This window comes from Hydra viridissima, unplaced genomic scaffold (assembly GCF_058129835.1).
Source record: "Hydra viridissima isolate aposymbiotic clone 2 unplaced genomic scaffold, HvirCarnegie_v1 scaffold_6, whole genome shotgun sequence".
Taxonomy (NCBI): domain Eukaryota; kingdom Metazoa; phylum Cnidaria; class Hydrozoa; order Anthoathecata; family Hydridae; genus Hydra; species Hydra viridissima.
In genome coordinates this window covers 7579089-7600821 of record NW_028324305.1, presented here as the reverse complement: position 1 = coordinate 7600821, position 21733 = coordinate 7579089, and the positions used below count along the sequence as shown (strand labels likewise).

General features: G+C 27.2%; 1 protein-coding gene across 2 annotated transcripts; it reads right to left on the bottom strand.

Annotated features, from left to right (window-relative positions):
• Positions 1 to 474: 474 nt before the first annotated feature.
• On the bottom strand, positions 475 to 20692 carry LOC145190716 (syndetin-like). Of its 2 annotated transcripts, XM_090090895.1 has the most exons (34): positions 19820 to 20692; positions 19651 to 19719; positions 17911 to 17961; positions 17665 to 17733; positions 17476 to 17547; positions 17253 to 17306; positions 16959 to 17029; positions 16658 to 16811; positions 16287 to 16369; positions 15932 to 15974; positions 13235 to 13333; positions 12873 to 13001; positions 12689 to 12736; positions 12376 to 12519; positions 12142 to 12236; positions 11396 to 11500; positions 11080 to 11170; positions 10099 to 10174; positions 6328 to 6459; positions 6164 to 6218; positions 4842 to 4933; positions 4662 to 4753; positions 4474 to 4512; positions 4252 to 4329; positions 4095 to 4121; positions 3721 to 3812; positions 3507 to 3603; positions 3356 to 3430; positions 3122 to 3205; positions 2257 to 2297; positions 1507 to 1587; positions 1269 to 1367; positions 811 to 901; positions 475 to 724 (listed from the first exon to the last, which is right to left on the bottom strand). In XM_090090895.1, exons 1-34 carry the CDS (start codon positions 19916 to 19918, stop codon positions 596 to 598), a joined length of 2856 nt encoding a protein of 951 aa, XP_089947021.1. In that variant the 5' UTR covers positions 19919 to 20692; the 3' UTR covers positions 475 to 595. The 2 variants fall into 2 exon arrangements, with proteins under 2 accessions (XP_089947021.1, XP_089947022.1); XM_090090896.1 differs by lacking the exon at positions 17665 to 17733.
• Between the last annotated feature and the right edge of the window lie 1041 nt (positions 20693 to 21733).

Here is a 21733-nt window from a genome sequence, read left to right as displayed (position 1 = left end):
CACGCAAAACCATAATTTAAAACCACAAGCAAAAAATAACTGACAACCATCATGAAATATAAACATTTTTAACAACGAAGAAAAAAGATACTTGTTTCAGTTTAGATAGTGGTTTTAGAACTACTGTCTTAGAACTACAACTGCTTAAAGAAATACTAAATAAGCCTAATTAAATTCATATAAAACTCTACAATATTGGAAAATCTAAGCTAAATTACATTTAAATTTTGATTTAAATTCAGATAAAAGAAAAAACAAATTAGACAAAATCAGTAAAAAATAAAATTTACAAAAATAGCAAAATGAAAAAGAAAATTTATTTACTGTTTAAATATAAAAAAAAGCAGACTAGTTTTGCTTTGAATGGAACATAAATAAGCAAATGTTTTAAATAAACCTCAATCTTTATAATAATTTAAAAACTTAAATAACTTAAAAATTACAATAATTTTAAAAAATTATAATAATTCAAAAATTATAACTTTGAGGCATAAAACACTTTTCCAAAAAAATTAAAATAATTCTTTCATGATTTATTTACAAGTTAGCCATCAAAAATGTTTTTCTTCAAATTAAAAAAATCGATTCAAAGAAATTAAGAGGAAGATTTAGATTTAGACTCCAGATCATCTAACAGACTTAACATTTTTTGTTTCATTTTTTTCCCAATATGGGAACTAGTACCACAAGTAACAAGATTGTTAAGCTGTTTAGGGGTATATTCCTAAAAAAAAATTTTATAAAAAGTATTCCCATATTTCATCAAATTGTTGTTGATATAAAAAGATAAAAAGATAAACATGTTGTCACCTGATGCTCTTTTAGCCAATTCTCAAGGTCTGACTCTACCAAGTAAAATGCTTTAATGTAGTTTTCAACATAGTCCCGTTCAGGTATTGGTCTAAAGACAAAGTAAAATGAAAATCTTAATTATATCAAACTCCATATGCACAAAATCTTTTTGATACCATTGTTTTTTAGGTTAAATTAAAAAAAAAACAAAAAAAACAAACAAATAAAAAACAAAAAAATTAATTTGTATGTAAACAGAACTTATGTACATGATTTTGTGTTCTTTTTAAAAAAAAGCAAACAGGCTGTCAATCCAAAATGAAAGTGTTTAAAAATGAACTACTTTTACATTCATTATTTTGTTTTATCACTATTGCTGATATTTAAGAAATCTTTCTTTTCATTTGGAAAGTTTAATGCCAATTTATTGTGTTACAATTGATACTTTTAGAAAAATGTGTTTTAGAAAAACATACTTGACTTTTGTAATTTTGTCAACCTTCATAAGAAACTGTTGGAAATCTAACAACATCAGTGCTCTTCCTTCATTTGTGCAGCGCTTTATTGATGAAAAACTGTTAAAAGCAAGCAAAAGTTTTTTTTTTTTTAATTTTAGAATTTCTGTATTTAAAGTCTTTAAAATGCATTAAAAAAAATCAGTTTTTATAATTTTTTATTAATTTATATACAAGTCAATTGTATAGATGTAATTACCCATCAACAAAAAGCCTATTGGTTTGTGATATAACATGATTCCAAAATCCTGTAAGTGTTTCTGCAGGTATTGGAACACAGCTAATAGGAGAACAAACAAAGTAGTTAGAAATTACACATGCTACATAACACACACACGAGCAATAATAACATAAAAAAAAAGCTCATAAGATTAAATGGAAAAAACTAATTGCACCATAGAAAATATTATACAAACATTATAACACTTGATATTTAAAATTTAGAAAAATTCAATTTCAAAAAATTAAATTGTATTAAGTCATTAGCATTTTGGGTTCAAGAAACCTCATTATCTACCTTCTTAAGTCAGTAGGCACACATGATCTTCTTAACTAGGCACACGTTGTCTTTTTAAGTAGACACCATTGCTTTAGTTGCATAAAAACTTATAAGTAACTTATAGCTCTGATTACTCTTTTTTTATAAAATGCTCTGTTTATAACAATTTCTAAGACCTTTTTAAAATGGGTTTGGTTTGAATAAACCTATTTCAGATGAAATAATATTTGAAACAACATGTAGTAACATTTGAAGCAAATTTTATGAAACAGATTGTAAGAAAACTCTCCTTCATAAAAGGAAAATAACTTGACTTAAAGTAAAAGTACAGCAAAAAACTGCTAAAGTACATTATTTTTGTTAACTAATTATAAAGTTTTTAATTATAATTTTTTTTTTTTACCACTTGTAAAGCTAATTCAAACAATTAAGCAAAAGAATGGTCAATACCTGCAAAGCTGTTGCAGTTTTGAATTAAGCATTTCATATTCCTAAAATCATTTTAAGATCAATTTTAAGATCACTTATAATTTAAAAAAAAAAAAAAATTAACAAAAGAAAATTTTCAGATTAACATCTCATCACAAAGATTAACAGTCTTTATAAAAATCCATTATTGCAAACCTTTTAAAAACATGAAAAGCATACACAACATAACAAAATGAATATATACAGTAAAATGAGTGTTATGTATACCTCAAACTATCCAACATTGGTCCCATCCTCAACTTTGAGGATCAAAAAACAATCTTTTGGACATTAATCTACAAGGTCTCAGGTGTCACCAGTAGAATTTAAAATATAACCTCTATAGTCAAATTTAAAAACTGTTGAAACAAATTTTAGGGAAAATTTTAGAATCTCACATGATATTACTAAAAACTGTTGAAACAAATTTTAGGGAAAATTTTAGAATCTCACATGATATTACTAAAAACTGTTGAAAGAAATTGTAGGGAAAATTTTAGAATCTCACATGATATTACTAAAAACTGTTGAAACAAATTTTAGGGAAAATTTTAGAATCTCACATGATATTACTAAAAAAAATTACAAAAAGTTCCTAGTTTTTGATATTTTTTTAAAATTCCATACACCAAAGTAAAAAAAAATTTTACAACAGAATTCTAAGTGCAATTGGTAACAAGAAATGCTATAAAACTTTAAGTGTTTTTCTTCTTTGAGACTAAAAGTTTTGCATTTTGTGAAACCTAAGACCTTAAAGATGCTTCATAGGTAATTTTTTTTGTCCTCAAAGTTGAGGTTGGGACCAATTTTCTGGATAGTTGTGAACTTAGCTGAAAAATCAACATACATGAACAATGCTATCAATATAACGATTGTGTTGAGACATAATTTCTTTTGGATCCCACTTAACATGTGACATCATATTCAGTATCTAAAAATGTTAGAAGTTTTTAAATTCAGAAGCTCGTTTTGAACCAATAACTAACCAATTAACTTGAACTAACCAATAACTAACCAAAGAGTTGGATCTATTAGATATTAAATCTAATAAGTATTTAAATTAGAAGAATTTAAATATCACCTTATTATAATCAATAGCTTTTTCAGCAACAGGTTTGAAAATTGGATCTCGTAGTTCACAAACAACATCAACTGTCTATAAAATGTAAACATCATTTTAAGGAACTTTTGTATAATTTAAATAATATTTTCAACAAGAGTTAACAACGCACCTGACTATAAAACTGCCCTAGAAATGCTTGCTTGTTTGCTGGCACAAGAGCAACCAAATTTTTATACACTGCTAGTAGTTGTTTTGATAAAAATAATCTAATAATAAAAACATAAAGTACACCATTATCTGTTCACCACCTTATATTTTGTGACCTTTATATAAGACAAATATTCAATATCAATATTTAACAAAGCATAAACAAATGTACATACAGTGACTCAACACCAATTAGGCGATGTATGAAACCAAATATATTGTTTGAGTTTTTCAAGTTAATCATAGGAGAAAGGTTTGGTGAAGGTACCTTTGAAATTAAATAAAAAAAAAACCACTTTCAAAAGTCTGAAAGTGCCTCGTGTTTTAATTGTATAATGTAATTTTTTAATTCTATATGATTACTTTTTAATAGTAATATATAATAGATATAAATTAATAGCAAAAGAATTGAAATATATGACTTAAGAGTAAAAGACATAACTATAGATAAATATACAAACTACTCCATGAAAATAGATTAATATAACAATAGATGTCTCAAAAAATTAAAGACATTTACAATTACTGAGACTCAAAGAAAAACACTTACTTTTAGTGACTCTTCAAGCATGTTGTCCTGCAAAGAACAGCACTTTTTTAAAACATTCTTATTAAATCAAAAGAAAAACATTAACAGGAGAGAGATAAAATAAATCTTCTTTAACATTTATTTTTCACGCAGACCAATGTGAGAAATAAAAACATACCTCCTTAAGTATAATACTGTTATGAATCCTAATTAAGCATGCCCTCAGCTTTTCATCCATTTTTAACATGTTGAAGTCCTGTATTTAACATATTATTTATAAAATTTACCAGTAAGTATTTCTTAGTTTTATAAATAAAATTAATAGTAAACATATAATGAAAGAACAAATGAGTTGCATAACAAATGAAAAAACGAAAGTTGATAATTAGAAATTACTCACAAGATTTCCTTCTGAATATGTTGCAAAAAAGGTAAATACCTATTTATAAAAAAGTAATGTTATTTTTTTTAGCACTATTAAACCACTCAGCATTAAACCATACACCATTAAATCAAACAATATCATGTCGCATCAGATTACACACGATTATTTGAGCTAACTGAAGAAAAATAGCAACCAAAACTTACAGAATATAAGTAGTACTCAAATAACTGTGACATACAAATCACAACTTCAAAGGCAATCGGCTTTAATACAATCATCATTTGCATATATTTGCCTGTTGGAATTCAGATAAGAAACTTTTTAGTTTAATAAAAGAGATCACTATAAATTAAAATTTAAACAAACAAAAAAAATAAACTCACCAAATGATCTCAGAACATTTATGGTTGTGTTGGTGACAATGGGGGAATTCTCATGCACATTATCAACCTTTTTATTGATTTTAACAGGAATTCTGTAATTAAAAAAAAAGAGTTATAGTTTACCAAATGATTGTTGCATGTGGGTTGTTTTACATAGATTGTTAGACATTGGTTAATTTACATAGGCTGCTCTCTTTTCAAATTTTAAAAAACATTATAAATGAACAAATATTTTAGTGGTTTTGATAAGAAAATGTTTTTAAAAAAACATTAATTACCAAAAAGACACAGGTAATCAAAGGAATGGACACATTAATTGACTGAAGTCATTAACAGAAGCTATTATATGCTACTTGTTGAACAGTGTTTGTTTGGTAAACTTTAGTTTTATGAAGATTTTCTAGCACTAACAATATACAGATGTAGGAAATAAGATTAAACTTTGATACTGTGACTTAAAAACCTTTGATGGGGTTAATAGTGATGAGTACACTGGTAAATAGGATGTAAAACTAGGATGGGGTTGATTGTAATGAGTGCACTGGTAACTGGAATGTAAAATCTTTGATCAGGTTGATTGCAATGAGTGCACTGGTAACTGAGATGTAAAATCTAATATCTGGTTACACTGATTTGCAGAAGTAAACGCAATTTAAAATTTATCTGCAGAAGTAAAATTGCCAAAAATGTCTAAACTATATTAAGTATGTTCTTGCATGTAAAAACAGTTTATAATGTCATTTTGAAGCCCAAAGTTGTTCAAAAAATGTTTTTTTAAAGATTGACAAAAATTCTGGTTATTCAAGACTTTGGTTTTAGTCTAACAAACATTTTTGAAGTATAATAAATAATTTTTCAGAAAAGCTTTGGTTCAGTTGTGTGACCCAATTATTGAAAAGCACTAATCTTCTCTCCAAATTCAATTGTCATTTTAGCAGAAAAAAATAGATATTGCTTTTATTTGCCAAATTCAAAACTCAAATAATTTAATATCCATCTGAGATGCCGACTAACATTTTGATAGTAGGGAATTTATAAAAACTTTTCATGCCTTCTAACACAAGATTGGCACTGCTCATAAGACAGTGAGTACACTAAGATTACTGAAATCAATTGATGTTTTAAGAGTTTGAATACTTCTTAATAAAAGAGTGACAAATCCACTATCAACTCCACTACTTATGGCTATCAATCTCAGCAAAAATTTCTAAAGGTCACAATATCAAGGTTAAATCCATGCAATTTTATAAGGCCAACAAATTTTATTAAAAAGTTTATTTAAAAACTCATTGACAAACCTATATCAAAATTCATTGACAAACCTTGAATGAATTTCCTCCCCAGTTTTCTCATCAACAAAGTCCTGCTTTAATTCATCTTTATAAAAATTAAGAAAATGAAATATAAATTTATTTAAAAGAGGGTTCAACTAATCTAGTTGAATTTCAAATTCTCTAACTTATTTAAATGTTGTTGTTATAAGTACCAAGAACATCTTTCTCTTCTTCATCATCATCATCTTCATACACATAGACATCTTCTTGAAAAAGCATGTCTTCTGCAGTAAAATGATCAAATGGAGTTTTCTCATAATTGTAGATACTGGTATCAAACACAGCTTAAAAACAAAAATATTTTACTTTTTTAGTAGTAGACAAAAATATGTATATGAATAATACATATAAACATGTGTGTATATGTATGTATGAATGTATGTATGTATGTATGTATGTATGTATGTATGTATGTATGTATGTATGTATGTATGTATGTATGTATGTATGTATGTATGTATGTATGTATGTATGTATGTATGTATGTATGTACAGTACTGTGCAAAAGAAAGTAGCACCTAAGAGAATTTTTATATATTCAAGATAAAATGTCAAACAAAATGAAATTAAAGCAAAGATATATGTATAAACATATTTTTTATCAAATTGTGTAATATAATACAAGTTTTATTTAAAACATTTAAATTTATAACTATACATAGACTTAATTAATATTTAGTGTGACCACCATTATTTACAATAACATCTTGGAGCCTTTTAGTTAAACTTTTATACAGATTTTCAATAAATGTGATGGGGATATTATACCATTCTTCTTTTAAAACATTCCAAAGTTCATTTACATTCTTTGGCAACCTTTCCATCTTCTTTCTGTCTAAGTAGTCCCACACATGTTCGATTATGTTCAAATCAGGGCTCTGAGGAGGCTAAGGTATGGTTTTAAGCACTCCCTCCTCTTCCAGATTTGACAAAAAAATTTTAACTAATTTGCAAGTATGTTTGGGATCGTTATCCTGTTGTAGGATAAAATAATCCCCGATCAGTTGTCGTCCAGAAGGCACAGTAGGATTATGTAAAATATTTTTATATTTTTCACCTGTAAGCTTATGTTATTCTAACAATGTCCCCTACCCCTTTTATTGAAATACACCCCCAAACTTGAATATTCCCCCCACCATGTTTGATAGTTGATGCTAGACATGACTCTTTTAATGCCTCTCCCTTTCTTTGCCTATCATACTGACATCTATTCGTCCCAAATATTTGAAATTTAGATTCGTCTGTAAACAATACCTTGTCCCATTGATTTTTCTGCCACTCTTTGTGCTCTCTGGCGAACTATAATCTTTTTTCTTTATTACCTTTGTGTAGTAAAGGTTTTTTAACAGCTACACAGCCTTTTAATCCAGATTTTATTAGAGATCGTCGCACAGTAGATGCATGTACTAAAGTTCCACTAGCTCTTTTAAGATCTTGAAAGAGTTCTGCGCTTACTTTCTTGCGATTTCGTAGCGCTGTTATTTTTAAAAACTGTTCATCACATAGGCTTAACTTCTTGGGATGACCAGACCTCTTTTTATCCACTACATCACCAGTTTCATTATATTTTTTAACTATTTTTTTAACTGAGGCTCGTGAACAATTCACACGTTTGGCTATTTTAACTTGACTATAGCCCTCTTCGTGTAAAACAATTATGCGATTTCTGTCATTTATTGATATCTTTGGCATTTTATTAGTACTGAAAAGTAATTTTATTATAAAACAAAACTTTTGAAAAAAAAAAAATTTTTTTTAGACGAAAAAATCTGTAATTAACGCGAGAACTCAACAGTAACTGAAAATTCTTCGCCACATTCTTATTTATCAAAAAATATTTAACAATAATAAATTTAAACAAAATAAATAAATAGTACAGTGATTGATGTAATCAATTTCTAGTGTTGATCCTTGTCCGCAATAAAAGAGCAAACATTATAAGTGGGTGAAAAATGATACGAGTTGAAACCATCTAATAAATATTAATAAAAAAATTATATTATTAACGAAATCATTAACTAAAATAAATAAATATAGTTTTATTTAAAAGAATATCTTAATTTAATTTAATAAAAACTCAATATTATTTACTTATATTTATTTAAATGTGCATTTTTTTTTTAAATTTTTTAGGTGCTACTTTCTTTTGCACAGTACTGTATGTATGTATGTATGTATGTATGTATGTATGTATGTATGTATGTATGTATGTATGTATGTATGTATGTATGTATGTATGTATGTATGTATGTATGTATGTATGTATGTATGTATGTATGTATGTATGTATGTATGTATGTATGTATGTATATACAGTGGGTCAGTTGATTTTTAATATGATTTTTTCTATGTTTATTTTTAATTTAAAGCAAACAAAAAAAGTTAATAATTTGTTAATAAGTTGTTTTAAATTTTGTTAACAGTGGTATTATAAACAAAATAAGAAAAAAAATTTTTTCAAAAAAAAAAATTTTTTCAAAAAAAAAAATTTAAGATACTTTTTTATGAGGAATATATACAATTGCTAAAAAAAAACAACAAAAAAACGGAGCAAAAATAGTCAGGGTGCATTTTAGTATTTTGTATATACACCACAAACTTTTACACATGCACAAACACCTCTAGGCATAGATTCAACTAGTCGAATGCATAACTCTCTTGGAAATTCTTTCCAAATCTTTTCTAAGGCCTGCTGTAATTGCGCAACACTGGCTATGCTCTCTTTGACCAATCTCTTGTCTATCTAAGCCCAAATGTTCTCAATGGAATTGAGATATGGAGAACCAGCTGGCCAAGGCATGACTGTAATTTTTTTCTGATCAAGCCACTCTTTAACCAAGATTGCAGTGTGAGCCGTTGCGCCAATGTGCTGAAAAAGCTGTTGCTGTCATCTTCTGTAAAAAGCTCTGGCTGTTGGCAAAAGTTGACTTTCGAGGGTCTCTTTGTAGTTGCACTGGTTAATTCTGCCATTATAAATGTTGTATGACCCTGCTCCTTTATGAAAGAAGCATCCCCATATTCAGCTTGATCCTCCTCCACCTTATATCCTTGGTACACAAAAATGCTTTTTGAACTTTTCACCAGCCAGCCTCTTGATGATTAATCTTGACTTGTAATTTATCACCTCAAAATTGGATTCGTTGCTGAAAATAACTTTTGCCCAGTCTTCGACAGACCATTGAAGTCTTTCTCTACATCACTTTAATCTTTTTAGGCAATCTGAGACATCCAAAAGTGGTTTTCGAGCAGCGACATAACAGTCTCAGCCTTTCTTATCTAGGCATCTTTGTACAGTCCATCTACTGCACAAAGATGCCTAGATAAGAAAGGTCGCATCTACACTAACGTTACCAAGCGTATTTGTGAACCCTTCAGCAAGTTTGCGGAAAGAATATTTAGGGTCTTGTCTAACCTTTCGATAGAGATAACTTTGGTCTCTTGAAATTAGCTTTAAAGGTCTACCAAACCTTGGTAAATCTTCGACATCATTATGTAGCTAATGGTTTTTCAACATTGTTTGAACACATTTAAGCAAAACATTGCAAATTCAAGAACATTTATATAGTTTGAAAGAAATCAATCACCAAATTTTAGATTGCTCAGATAACATTTTGTTGAGATTTTTCAACTTAAGTCGTTAAATTTTAACTGACTCCATATTTTTGCTACATTAGAAATACAGGTATGTTTTAATTGGATTAATATTTACTCAAGACTAGTAAATCTAACGAGTTTGATTTATGTACCATTCAATAGAGAATCAATTAATCAATACATTTAATATACTTTTAATCGTACTATTTGGTTTGCTTCAAAGATTATTTTGAAAAAAAAAAACAAAAATTTTGCATAAAAAAGCAAGTGTCTCTATATTTATGCAACCCACTGTATATATATATATATATAAATTCTAAAAAACATACTGTTACTCTTCCCAGAAGTGATGTCTGTACTGCTTGGAGATTTTGTTAATAACCTTGTTTTAATGAAGTAAAATTCCTGAATTGAAAAACTTAATTTTTAAAACAAGCTTTAGTTAACTGGTAATCGGCAAAATGAAGAACTGTTTTTTCATAGTTCCAATCTTACTAATAACATTATACAATAAGTTAATAAAGAAATACTTCATGATCTGTGCACGCAATAAAGTAATAACATAATTGACAACCTGTACATGCAATAAATTAGTACAGTAATTTACAACCTGTGCATCAGATTTAAGTTATGTAATTTCAACAAACAGGTTTTAAAAATACAAATAAAATTTAAATCTTTTAAGATAATAATTTAACTAAGACAATATTATTTAAAAATTAAAACTGAAGAAGTTTAAGCTATTGTTTTATAACTTATTGTGAACCAGAAACCTCCCAAGTTTTATGTTATGCCAATCAACCAAAACCTTTATTACTAATTTCATTTATATTGATTATTAAAAATATTCTTTAAATAAAAATCATGTGTTAATGTAAAAATAATGGTTAAAACCCATAAATAAATGCTTAAAGAAAAAAACCTGGGTGTTTTACTTTGAATGTTACAAATAACTTTTAAAAATACCTTTTTAAGAATCAGATATTGTAAAATCAACTTCAAGAAATAAAAGCTTAAAAATTTTTTTTATATCATGTTTTACTAAGGATTTCATTTTAAATAACTTTTTTTTTTTAAATATTTTTTGCCTAATTATTTCTTTTCCACAAGACACTTATGTTTTTTTAAAAATTTAGTCCAACAATAGAAAGACAAAAGAATTTAAACATTAATTTTTCAAACCTTAACATGCAAACCAGATTTATTTCAGATCATAAACATTAATACTAAACTAATAAAAAAGGTTTTGATTGATTGACAGAACTTAAAACCTGGTGGTCTCTCTGATTCACAGTAAACCCACTACACACCTGCATGTCTAATATCGTAAAGTTGCTTTTTACAGGACACAACTCCCAAGCTTCATTTTCCAAAAACATATGCAACTCTTCTAGAGTTTTTCTAAAAAAAAAAACATTTATAAATATTTGTATTATTGCTTTTATTACATGAATGTTGCAATTTCATGTCACTTTAGCACAATGGTTTATTTTTAAGTTATTTATATGTCATTAGCAAAAATAGAACTAGTCTTTTAATTTTTGCTGTATTTAATTGTTTTTAAATCTTTTTAAGTATTTTTGTTGAGTTTTTAAAACTTCTTTTTATTAAGTTTTTACAACAAACCTGTGATAAGCTTTAAAGTAGATTCCAGTTTGCACTCGAAGACAATCTTGCAGCGTTTGTGATGATGCACTATTCATACTAAAAGCTTCTCCAATATTGATTAATCTGAAAGAGTTAGTCATGTTTAAAGATAAACAAATTAAATTGATATTCTCTAAAAATTAACCAGAACTCTTGTTGACCTTGTAGAATTGCTTAATAATATACTGGTATAAACATATTGGTATAAATATACTGGTATAAACATACTGGTGTAAACATACTGGTATAAATACACTGGTATAGATATACTGGTATAAACATACTGGTATAAATATACTGGTATAAATATACTGGCATAAACATACTGGTATAATTATACTGGTATAAATACACTGGTATAAATATACTGCTATAAACATACTGGTATAAACATACTGGTATAAATATACTGGTATAAATACACTGGTATAAATATACTGGTATAAACATACTGGTATAAATATACTGGTATAAACATACTGGTATAAACATACTGGTATAATTATACTGGTATAAATATACTGGTATAGATACACTGGTATAAATATACTGGTATAAACATACTGGTATAAACATACTGGTATAAATAGACTGGTATAAATATGCTGGTATAAATATACTGGTATAAATATACTGGTATAAACATACTGGTAAGTATTGCTTAAAAAAGGACTGTTAATTATTGTTTAAAAAGGAAAGTAATAACCTTTAATTAATGAATATACCTGTTTATTATATCCAATACACATATAAAGTCATCATATTTCAAAAATGCAAAATCTGTTGATGAAACATACACTTTTATTTTATTTTGGATATCCTAAAAGTATATTTGAAAAACATTTCATAAGCATAACAAATTTTTAAATGAAATTTCAAAAAATACATAGTCATTCCCAAATAACATCACTAGAAAATGTGAAAGTTTATTTTATTCAACCAAATGTTAAACAGTCAACCTGCCAGACTCTAACTTTTCCTTGTTCTAGTTTTTTGCATATATACTGTTTATCATATAGTGCACTCATATCATTCTGAAGTTCAGGTTGCTTTTGGTGCCACATGACAGTTTGACTATAGCTGTACATTATATCCCAAAATATCTAAAAAGTATAAATTACAAATAGAGTAATTTCACATATAAAATTTAATCATCCAATAAAATGTTATACATAAGCTTTATTTTGTAAACTCCAATAAATATGAGATAATTAAAAATTAAATAAAAATTTAGTAGTTTATAACTGAGAATGTACAAAAATAAATCCACACCTTACACAAATTTCTCAAACAAAAGATGAAACGCTCCAATGGTATACTCTACAAGAAAACAACCTTCAATAACATTAATGAGGGGAGAGAGGTGACTCTGAAAATGACAGATTTCAATAGAATAATAATTGAAGATAAATTTAACTATAAGTTACTAAACAGATGATATAACAAATACAACTACCTTACACAGTGACATATAAGAGATATCCTCAGGTAGTTCTTTAACTTCTTGTAAAATATCAATAAGGGTACTTGCTGCTACAACATTTATAGAGCTTACAAAATGCATTTGAAGCTGATCCATTGAAATCTGCTCAAAATCATTATAACAAAATATTGATGTTGACCTTTTGATAAATCATTTTAGTCAAGTGACTAAAAGTTTGTATGTATAAAATATGATTTATTACTTATGAAATTAAGTTCACATTTTTTAAAATGCAAAAAAGAGTACAATGTCTCATAAAGAATGGAAAAGAATTTGTTAGAGTAATTTTAAAGAATTAATGTTTTTGTTTAAAGTTTCTATTATTACATTCTAACCTGTGTTTTGCCTAAAAGTTTGTATGCTTCCTGTATTTTGGTGTAGTCTGCTTCGATATATTTTAAACAGATTCTTGATAATGCTACATCAAGCTGAATCTAAATCATGAGAAAACCATGAAAAATTTCAAGCAAAATAATTTCAGAGAACTGAAATAGATGATGTTATGTTTGGAATATTGCAAATTTTAATATACCAGTATTCATTTGTTTTTATACATCATCTATGTGTTTACATGGCACATATCATGAATATTGTAAATTGCATTAAAGACTGACAAGTTTTGGACTATTTTTTAATGAAAGACAAAAAATGCTTTTTTAGTGGAAATTAATCATCCTTTAAGTAACTGTTTAACAGAAAGATTTGATCATGAATATGATCTAACAACCAATTTCTGTCCTTGTGAAATTTACATTCCTTGTAGAAAATATCTTTATTAGATAAAAAATACTTACTATATCCTCCCTTACCATGTATGACAAAAGATGGTTTAATATCCAATTAATAAGAATCTGGCAAAGTCTAGACTTCTACTTGGTGAAACCATATGTTGATCATGGATTTAATCATCTTTATTTTTTTTTTACAATTAGTGCTTCTAAGTTACATTTTAACAATATTCAGGTTTGGAAAGTACCTTGGCTGTTTTAAAGTTCTATTACCATCTGTCATATATTTAGTAACTTTCTTTAAGGTGTGACAGGTGACCAACTCTTGTTGGAAGATCCTGTCATTATTTGGAGAAATCTCTAGTACCAGCTTGTGTCATAGGAGCTTGTGATATATGTATCAGAATTTATCATATCATCCCTAGGATAAAGTGTCCCAGGATCCTGAATGTTTAAGTAACCCCAGATCATTTTCTTTTTGGGTTTTTTATATGTCATTTATCCAGATTGAATGGGTTCTCTTCTCAATCTGTAAATGAACTGCGAGCATGCTTCTAAGTGCAACTCATCAGAAAAAAATCACCTCGAGTCAACCACCCAAAAATAGACATTCTAACATTAGTATTTTTGACAGAACAACATGAATAATGTTAGCAGTGTCAATTGCTTTAAGTATTTAATCTTGATTGTAGTCATAACCTTAAATAACTATAATATATCCATATGAAATTACAATTAGAAAGAAGAAGTAGAATTTTTTTGTCCAGTTTTTTGTCCACTGTTAAATGGAGAATTTATTCCCATATTAACTCTTATGTTCCTACAACATTCTGCCTCAAATGAAACAACTCCATAATTTGGTTAACAATTTGATTAGCCACTATGCCAATGTTAATCATATATTAAATTTTTTAAACTGAGTTATCAACGACATTCCAATATTAATATGAATCTACATGTGCTTTCATTCAAACTCTCACCAAACTCTCACCAGTCAACAAGTTTCTACCAAACATAATATAGTAAGCAAATATTGGATAAATATTTCATCGATTATGAAAGTTGTATGAGAATTTTGAGCTGAGTATCCTATTGTTCATGCTGCATTAATTTTATAGAGTTTTTAGATATTGCCTTAAAACCGTTTGCTGTAGATAAAATATGTGTGTAAATCTCATCATCATTTCTAATAATGAAAAAAATTATAAAACTATATTTAATCTTAAGCTAAACAAATGAAACTCACCATGTTGTGAAGTTAAATATTTTACAATCTTTTTAAAAACTTTAAGCATCTCTTCAAGCAAAACTTCAGCAAATGTTTTTTTTGTTTACAAAAATTATTTTTACAATACTTGTGTATCGTTGATTGCATTTTTGAGTTCCAGTGTGGCGGGATTTAAGTAATTTGTCTGAATAAAAAATTATGTTTTATCTAAAAGATAATGCTTGAAAGATGATTTCTTTTGAAAATAGCTTGAAAGATGATTTCTTTTGAAAATAGCTTGAAAGATGATTTCTTTTGAAAATAGCTTGAAATATGATTTCTTTTGAAAAGTCTTTGAAAGATGATTTCATTTGAAAATGCCAGAAGGTAGCCCTATCACTGGGATACCACATCCCATTTATTTAAGGATACTCTTATGAAATGAGAAACATGGAGACAGATGATTTGATAATGAATGGCAAAGTGGAATAGGTTTTTCAAAGATGAAGCCTTATTTCTTGATTCAGACATATATCCAGTTCCATTATCAAATTTAAAAAATTGCTCCAGGTGATAAAGGATGTACTTCATTCCAAAAAATGATTATTAGAAGCAAAAATAAAATTGCTGTATTCTAAATTACTAAAAAAACTAATTGATTATAAAGTTTGATATCTTTCATTATGATAATTTCTTTCTTTTAATTAAAGCTATGATAATTAATATAAAGTTCTTCTACTAAAAACAAATATTTTGCTATTTTTTATTTTTTCATAAGTTTCTCTTTTTTTACTTTTCTGTTCCCACTGTTAAATGGACAAGAATAAATTCACCTTAGCAACATTTTTGTGATCAACAATTGACAAATTTTTTTGGTATTTTAGTAACATTTCAACAGGACTAAGCAGTAGCAAGGTAAAAACCAAGAGTGGCACAAATCTCATTTACAGGATCACTTTGGTAGAAAAATTATCTTACTGAATTTTCAATGCACAACAACATACAAAGGCGGTCTTTAAAAAGAAAATCTCTTTAAAGGTAAACTCTCACTCACTAAAAATCTACTTATTGATTTTTGTGGTTATATTTTAATGTACCTCTATTTGTTCCAAAAGCTCTTGCAAATTAGCACTCAGTTCACTAAACAGAAAATATTTTGTTAAGTAGATTAGCAATCTAATATTTCAAAATCAAGTTTACTCAAACAAGTGTAATAATAAAAAAATAATAATACAAAAAATTTAACAACTAATATGCGGAAAATCAGAACGCATGTAAGTTTTTCTTTTATTATTAAACAACTAAGATTGGAGCTTTTAAATAAAATGTATAATAATTAAGGTTTGAAACAAAGGACTTGGAAATTAAAAATTTGTCAATAGTAAAAAACTTTTCCAAGAAAAAAATGATTTCTTGTGCTCAAACTTCTAACACTTTGTTAAGAGAACATACTTGATGCATTTGTAATGGTGCAGGGTTACTGCAGCATGCTGACATTCCAAGCACAGCTGGATTGCACTAGCATAATTACTCTCCTGGAAAAACAAAACTTAACCATTAATTAAAGAGCATGAAAGATAAATTATTAGTAAGATAAAAGTAAATTTAATAGTAAATTTGGTTGGTCATGGTAACAATTTTAAAGCACAATAAACGCTAAAAAGTTATGCAGTGTTCTTATTGCACTCATCAGATAATTATGCCTCATGAGCTTTATCACTCTCTTCTATGGAGAAAGTCTATAGAGAAAGACTACTTAGAAAGATTAAAGGAAAAAAAAAAAGCATTTTTAAAAAAGTCTATTCAGCTTTAAACTCATTTACCTGCAAGAGTTCCTTTAGACGAACATCTGTCTGCTGTAATGTTTTAATGAACCTGAGAGACTCAAGAAGTTTTTGTAAATATAGTTTGCGGCGATTTTTTGCAATTATTTCTAAACTAGCAACTACTATCTCCTTCTTTGCTTGCTCAAGACGTCTATAAGAAAGTTAAAAAATCTTAAACATCTAAAAAGTTGACTGTTAAAAGTTACAAAACTTGTTTAAAAAGATAAAACTCTTTGATGCTCTAAAAATCTTTAAGTGAAAAAAAAGACAATTATTCTATAATAAAACAAGTTAATACATTCTTCCTTTAGTGCTTATGACAGTGGCTCTCTTTAAGTTAGCTTCCAAATCCATCACTCTGTCAAGTTCCTAAAAGTGTTTAATAATATTAAAGAAGTATAATGAGCTCAAGAGCTTACTTTTATATTTTTAGAATGTAGAAAAAGATTATTTTAAGACTACTTTTTTCCATTGGCTGAATAACAAATTGAAAAATCACGGTTGGTACATCATTATTTAAAACTTCTTAAATTTAATAAGAAATACACATTGTCCAATTTTAATTGTAACAATAACAAAAGATAATACTAACTCTAACATATGCAGTTTGTTTTTCAAGGATTTTTTTTGACATTTCCTTTGAAACCTATATGATTAAAATAAAAAAAGAAAAGCCTTAAAAAACATATCAGCAGACGTTTGAAAATCATGATTGCTGTTTTCATTTTTAGTTTTTATCACTTACAAATTTAAATTAAAATAAATATGTACTGGCTAACATTCTGACTATTGATAAATTAAAAAATGCAACAAACTGCTTGAAGTTGGCGCCGAAGAGAGTTTCTGTAATTGTCCAAATCTTTTTCAACAAGGATTTCTGGAAGTTTCTAAATTTAAAAACACTTGGGTTTAATGCTATTAAATAAAAATAAAATTTCTTCTCTAAATCTTTTAAATTTTACTAATTGCCACAAATATTTTTTGGTCATTTAATAAATCAGAACCTCTAACTCATATGAGCTTGCATCAAAATCAAGGTTACTAAAGTAAATTTTCTCGATATTTTCTATCACCTAAAACAAAAAAAAAGGATTAAATAAATTTTTATTCTTTTTTTTTCCTCCTAATTTTACATAAAACTTGCTTAAACATTAATTCTTTTTAAGTAAATTAATCAAAATGGAAGCTAAAAAAGAAGATATTTTGAAATATTACATTACATCACTTTAATATACAACAAACTTATATACCTCAGTGTCAGGAGTCGGATCATCAGCGAATTCTCTAAACATACTCTCTTGCTATGTGACAAATAAAAAAGAAAATTGAAATAAGTATGCTTACTCCTTGAAAATGTAAAATAAGTACACTAATTCCTGACCACCACGTTAAATAGTCTTGTTGCATTATTTACAATGCACAGGGAATTAGCATACTTACATTACAAAAATTTCTATTCTATTAATCTCATTTGATATACTCATTGGAAGATAAATCTCTGTTAATGTCAAATATATAACTACTAAGGCTAGATTTGGTTTTGTAAAAACAATATTCATACAATCTGATAGCTTTCCCTGAATTTTTAATAAAAACATTATATTATATAGTATTGCAAACTTTGTCACATAATTAGGACACAATCTGTAAATGTCATTTTATTGGAAACAGTTTATATTGTGATGCATTTTTTCAATTGAAATCATCAAAAATAGCTGTAACTAAAATATGTTTATCTTTTTTTAGTAGGTGTAAACCATTCCTTATAAATGGGTTATAATTACTGCTAATTACCCCCATCAACATGAATTGTTAAATGAAAATTCATGGAAAATCAGTGTAATTGCAGAAATAATCAAATGAAAATTCAGTCTTTAGATTTTTGCAATTTGACACTAAAATTGGACACTAAAAATGATTACCAAGCTTAAAAAAAAGCTTCATCAAGAAGAACAAGTTTAGCTGCATATTAACCTGGAAGTAAACATCATTTCATCAGCTGAAACTAAAGATGATGCCAAAAAATTTCATGGAATTCCAGCCAGTAGTTGTACAATGAGGTTGATTGATGATAGTTTGGTTGGTGTTGAGGTTAGCATAAGCCACTTTTGACTAACAAGAGCCTGAAATCCAGACACATGTTCACAGAACTCCTTTAATTGAAGCCAATATAATTTTGGAAAAATATTCTCCAGAGTAATTATTTAAAATTTATTAGAATTGGTCCTGATTGAAAATATACATGTGCCATCAACCAAAGCATCAGTTGTATCTTTAATACAAACTAATTAAGTTGACGATAGCAACACCACTGTGTGGCTAGCATTTTTTTGACATGGTTTTAGAATTTAAAAAAACTAGTACTAGACCCCAAAAACTTATCTGAAATATAAAAAGATAAATGTTTAAAAGCTAGATAAACATAGAAGAGTTTCTATACATAATAGACAACCAGTTTTCAGAAAACTAGATATTGGACACAATTCAGTGAGAAGTTGTAAAGTTCTTAATCTGACTCCAACTAGCAAATACTAAGTAATAGTTAACACTTTAAACAACTAACAATTTTCTCTTTTGCCTTTAGCACTGAACCATTCACTATAAACCATTGCTTTTTTTGTTAATATTTTAAGGGATCCCATAAGATGCACAGTATGCCAGTTTAAAAAAATGAATGTTATTTACTATTCTTGATCACAATATGCAACTTAAAGTATTTGAATAATTTTTATCTTAAATGCAATACTTTTTAAAGCAGTTTGAGGAAGTTTAGCATGAATATCTTTTTTTATAGCTTCATATAACTAATATAACTATTTAAGGGGAGTTACATTCACCTATTTTATAAAATTAATCATTTATTATTTAAAAGAAAATAAGATAAAAACATAAAGGACAATTCTGATGCAGGCTTAAAAGTTTTTCAAGTTGTCGTAGTAGCTTTTATAAATGTAGTATTCACAAATTTAGAAATGAAAAAATATATCTACCTGCATAAAATCATTTGTAGCAGTTGTTGCTTCACTCACATGAATATGCACATCAAATGATCCATCATTCTATAAAATGATTTAAAATTTTATTTTAGAATTTAAATTTATAACTATCTTTCTAAAAAATCAGACACAATTACTATTTTTATACAGTAAATTAAGTTACCTCTTTGCCTATTAAGCTCTTTAGTTTATTTCGGAATGCCATTGTAACAACATATATATATTTTTTTTTGTGTATATGTGGAATATACTTTAAAAACATAAAGATTAAAGCAACAACTTTAACAACTTTAGAGTTAAAAATGGTAAAAGATATAATAACTTTTCTATAAATGTTTCAATGGATAATATAATTAAACAAAAATTTGTCAAATAAATACAAGTCTTGGGTGCAAAGATTTATCTTCATACCAATCAAACAACATTTAGTGCATTTGTACTATATAACATCTTTTTGGTAAGAGAAATTTTTTCTTACTAAACAAAGGATTACATAATTAGTACCTATGTGGTCATCACAAGTATGTTTATTTTCCTGATATACAGTTGCATGTTAATATATAATTGCATGTTTATCAGTATGCATGCAAATACATGTTGCATGTATGGGGAATTTGTCATTGATAGCAAATTAATAGATAACAAAATGTCATTGATAACAAATTCATTATTGATCAAATGTCCATAAATTACAATTTAATAGCTAATTTATTTTGAAAGATTAAATTTTCAACTTTTTTTTTTTTTTTTTCTTTGCTTTTTGTGAAGCTCTGAATTTTGCTTATTGGTTAGGAAGATGCCAATACTACTTTAAATTTGATATTATTTTCATTAACTTTTTGGATTTGCAACAACATAAATTTACAACTAAAGCATCTGTATCAGCTAAACCCAAATTCCCAGTTATTTGGCATCTTAAAGCCTTCTCTTCATTAGACTGCTAAATTTTGAGTAATTATTTTTGTTAGATTTAGCGCGCCTAACGACAAACTTACATGAAGCTAACTGTAGTTTTTTTGTTTTTTTTTTTGTTTTTGCTTTTTTTAATTGAACGTTTTCTAAGCAAGTGTGCGATGCTTTCTTTAAATTATGAATTAAGCTTTTATAACTATGTTTAGCAACGATTAGGGCTATCAGTTTTACGGTTTTTATTCTTTGTTTTTTGTTTGTTTCCATCTTGTCTCCACCGTTTGCCAGAATGAGAGGGGTTAAAACCTTAACTTCTGTTTTCATAGAAACCTTTTGGAAGGATGTTAGCTCACAAAATTTAACTGCGTCTTCTAGAGATTTCAACATTTTTATTTTTTTACTCATAACTTTAAATTAGCGACATCAATTATTAGCCTTATTTGCCAGATTTCACAAACATTTATTATAATTTAGTGATTTACTTCACATTGTCAATAAAGCTAGATAATTATACCCTAGTAGTGTTTCTCACTCATGTACCCATCCTATAATTACGATTCTTGAATTATTGAAAAAGGTTAAAATTCTAATAACTTATTTTCACAAAACATATTTATATCAACGTAACTTTTAAAATGACATATAGCAAAAGACAGATGTCTCATTTCTTAGATTTGTTTATTATTGTAATCAGCTGGACATTTTTTTGAAGTAACAGTGCATGGCATTAGGTACCTGCTTAATTTTGGTGTGACTGTTATAGGCAATACAAGATACGATAAAATTAATTAATTTTTGCTTCGTATTCTTCAGAGATGATTAACAATAATTTTGCTAGAAATTTTTTTCAGCAGGTCTTCTTTTACTAACTTCAAAACACGTGTTTCTACTATATTTTTTGAACATAGATACAACGCTTATCAAACTCACCATATTATTAGAACAAAAAAAATCTTTTTTAGCTGTCAGTCAACCACCAGAATGCTTCGAAAATTTTATTCCTACTTTGCTTAGTTACTTTAATGAAACTTTAGAAATGATACCATACTGTAAGTCAACATGAAACTGTTTTCTAATGTCGGCTGCTTGGGAGCAGAGGTTAATTTTTGTTGGTTTTTGTATGACTAAGAAAAAATATATAAAAGAAAAAAACGTCATATATCAAAAT

Coding starts and splice junctions, on each gene's coding strand:
- LOC145190716 (XM_090090895.1), bottom strand. CDS start 19,918: ATGTTTTTAAAGTATATTCCACATATACACAAAAAAAAATATATATAT. Junction 4,754..4,841: donor AAATGTTCTGAGATCATTTG/GTGAGTTTATTT, acceptor GAATTCCAACAG/GCAAATATATGCAAATGATG. Junction 725..810: donor ATTGGCTAAAAGAGCATCAG/GTGACAACATGT, acceptor ATTTTTTTTTAG/GAATATACCCCTAAACAGCT.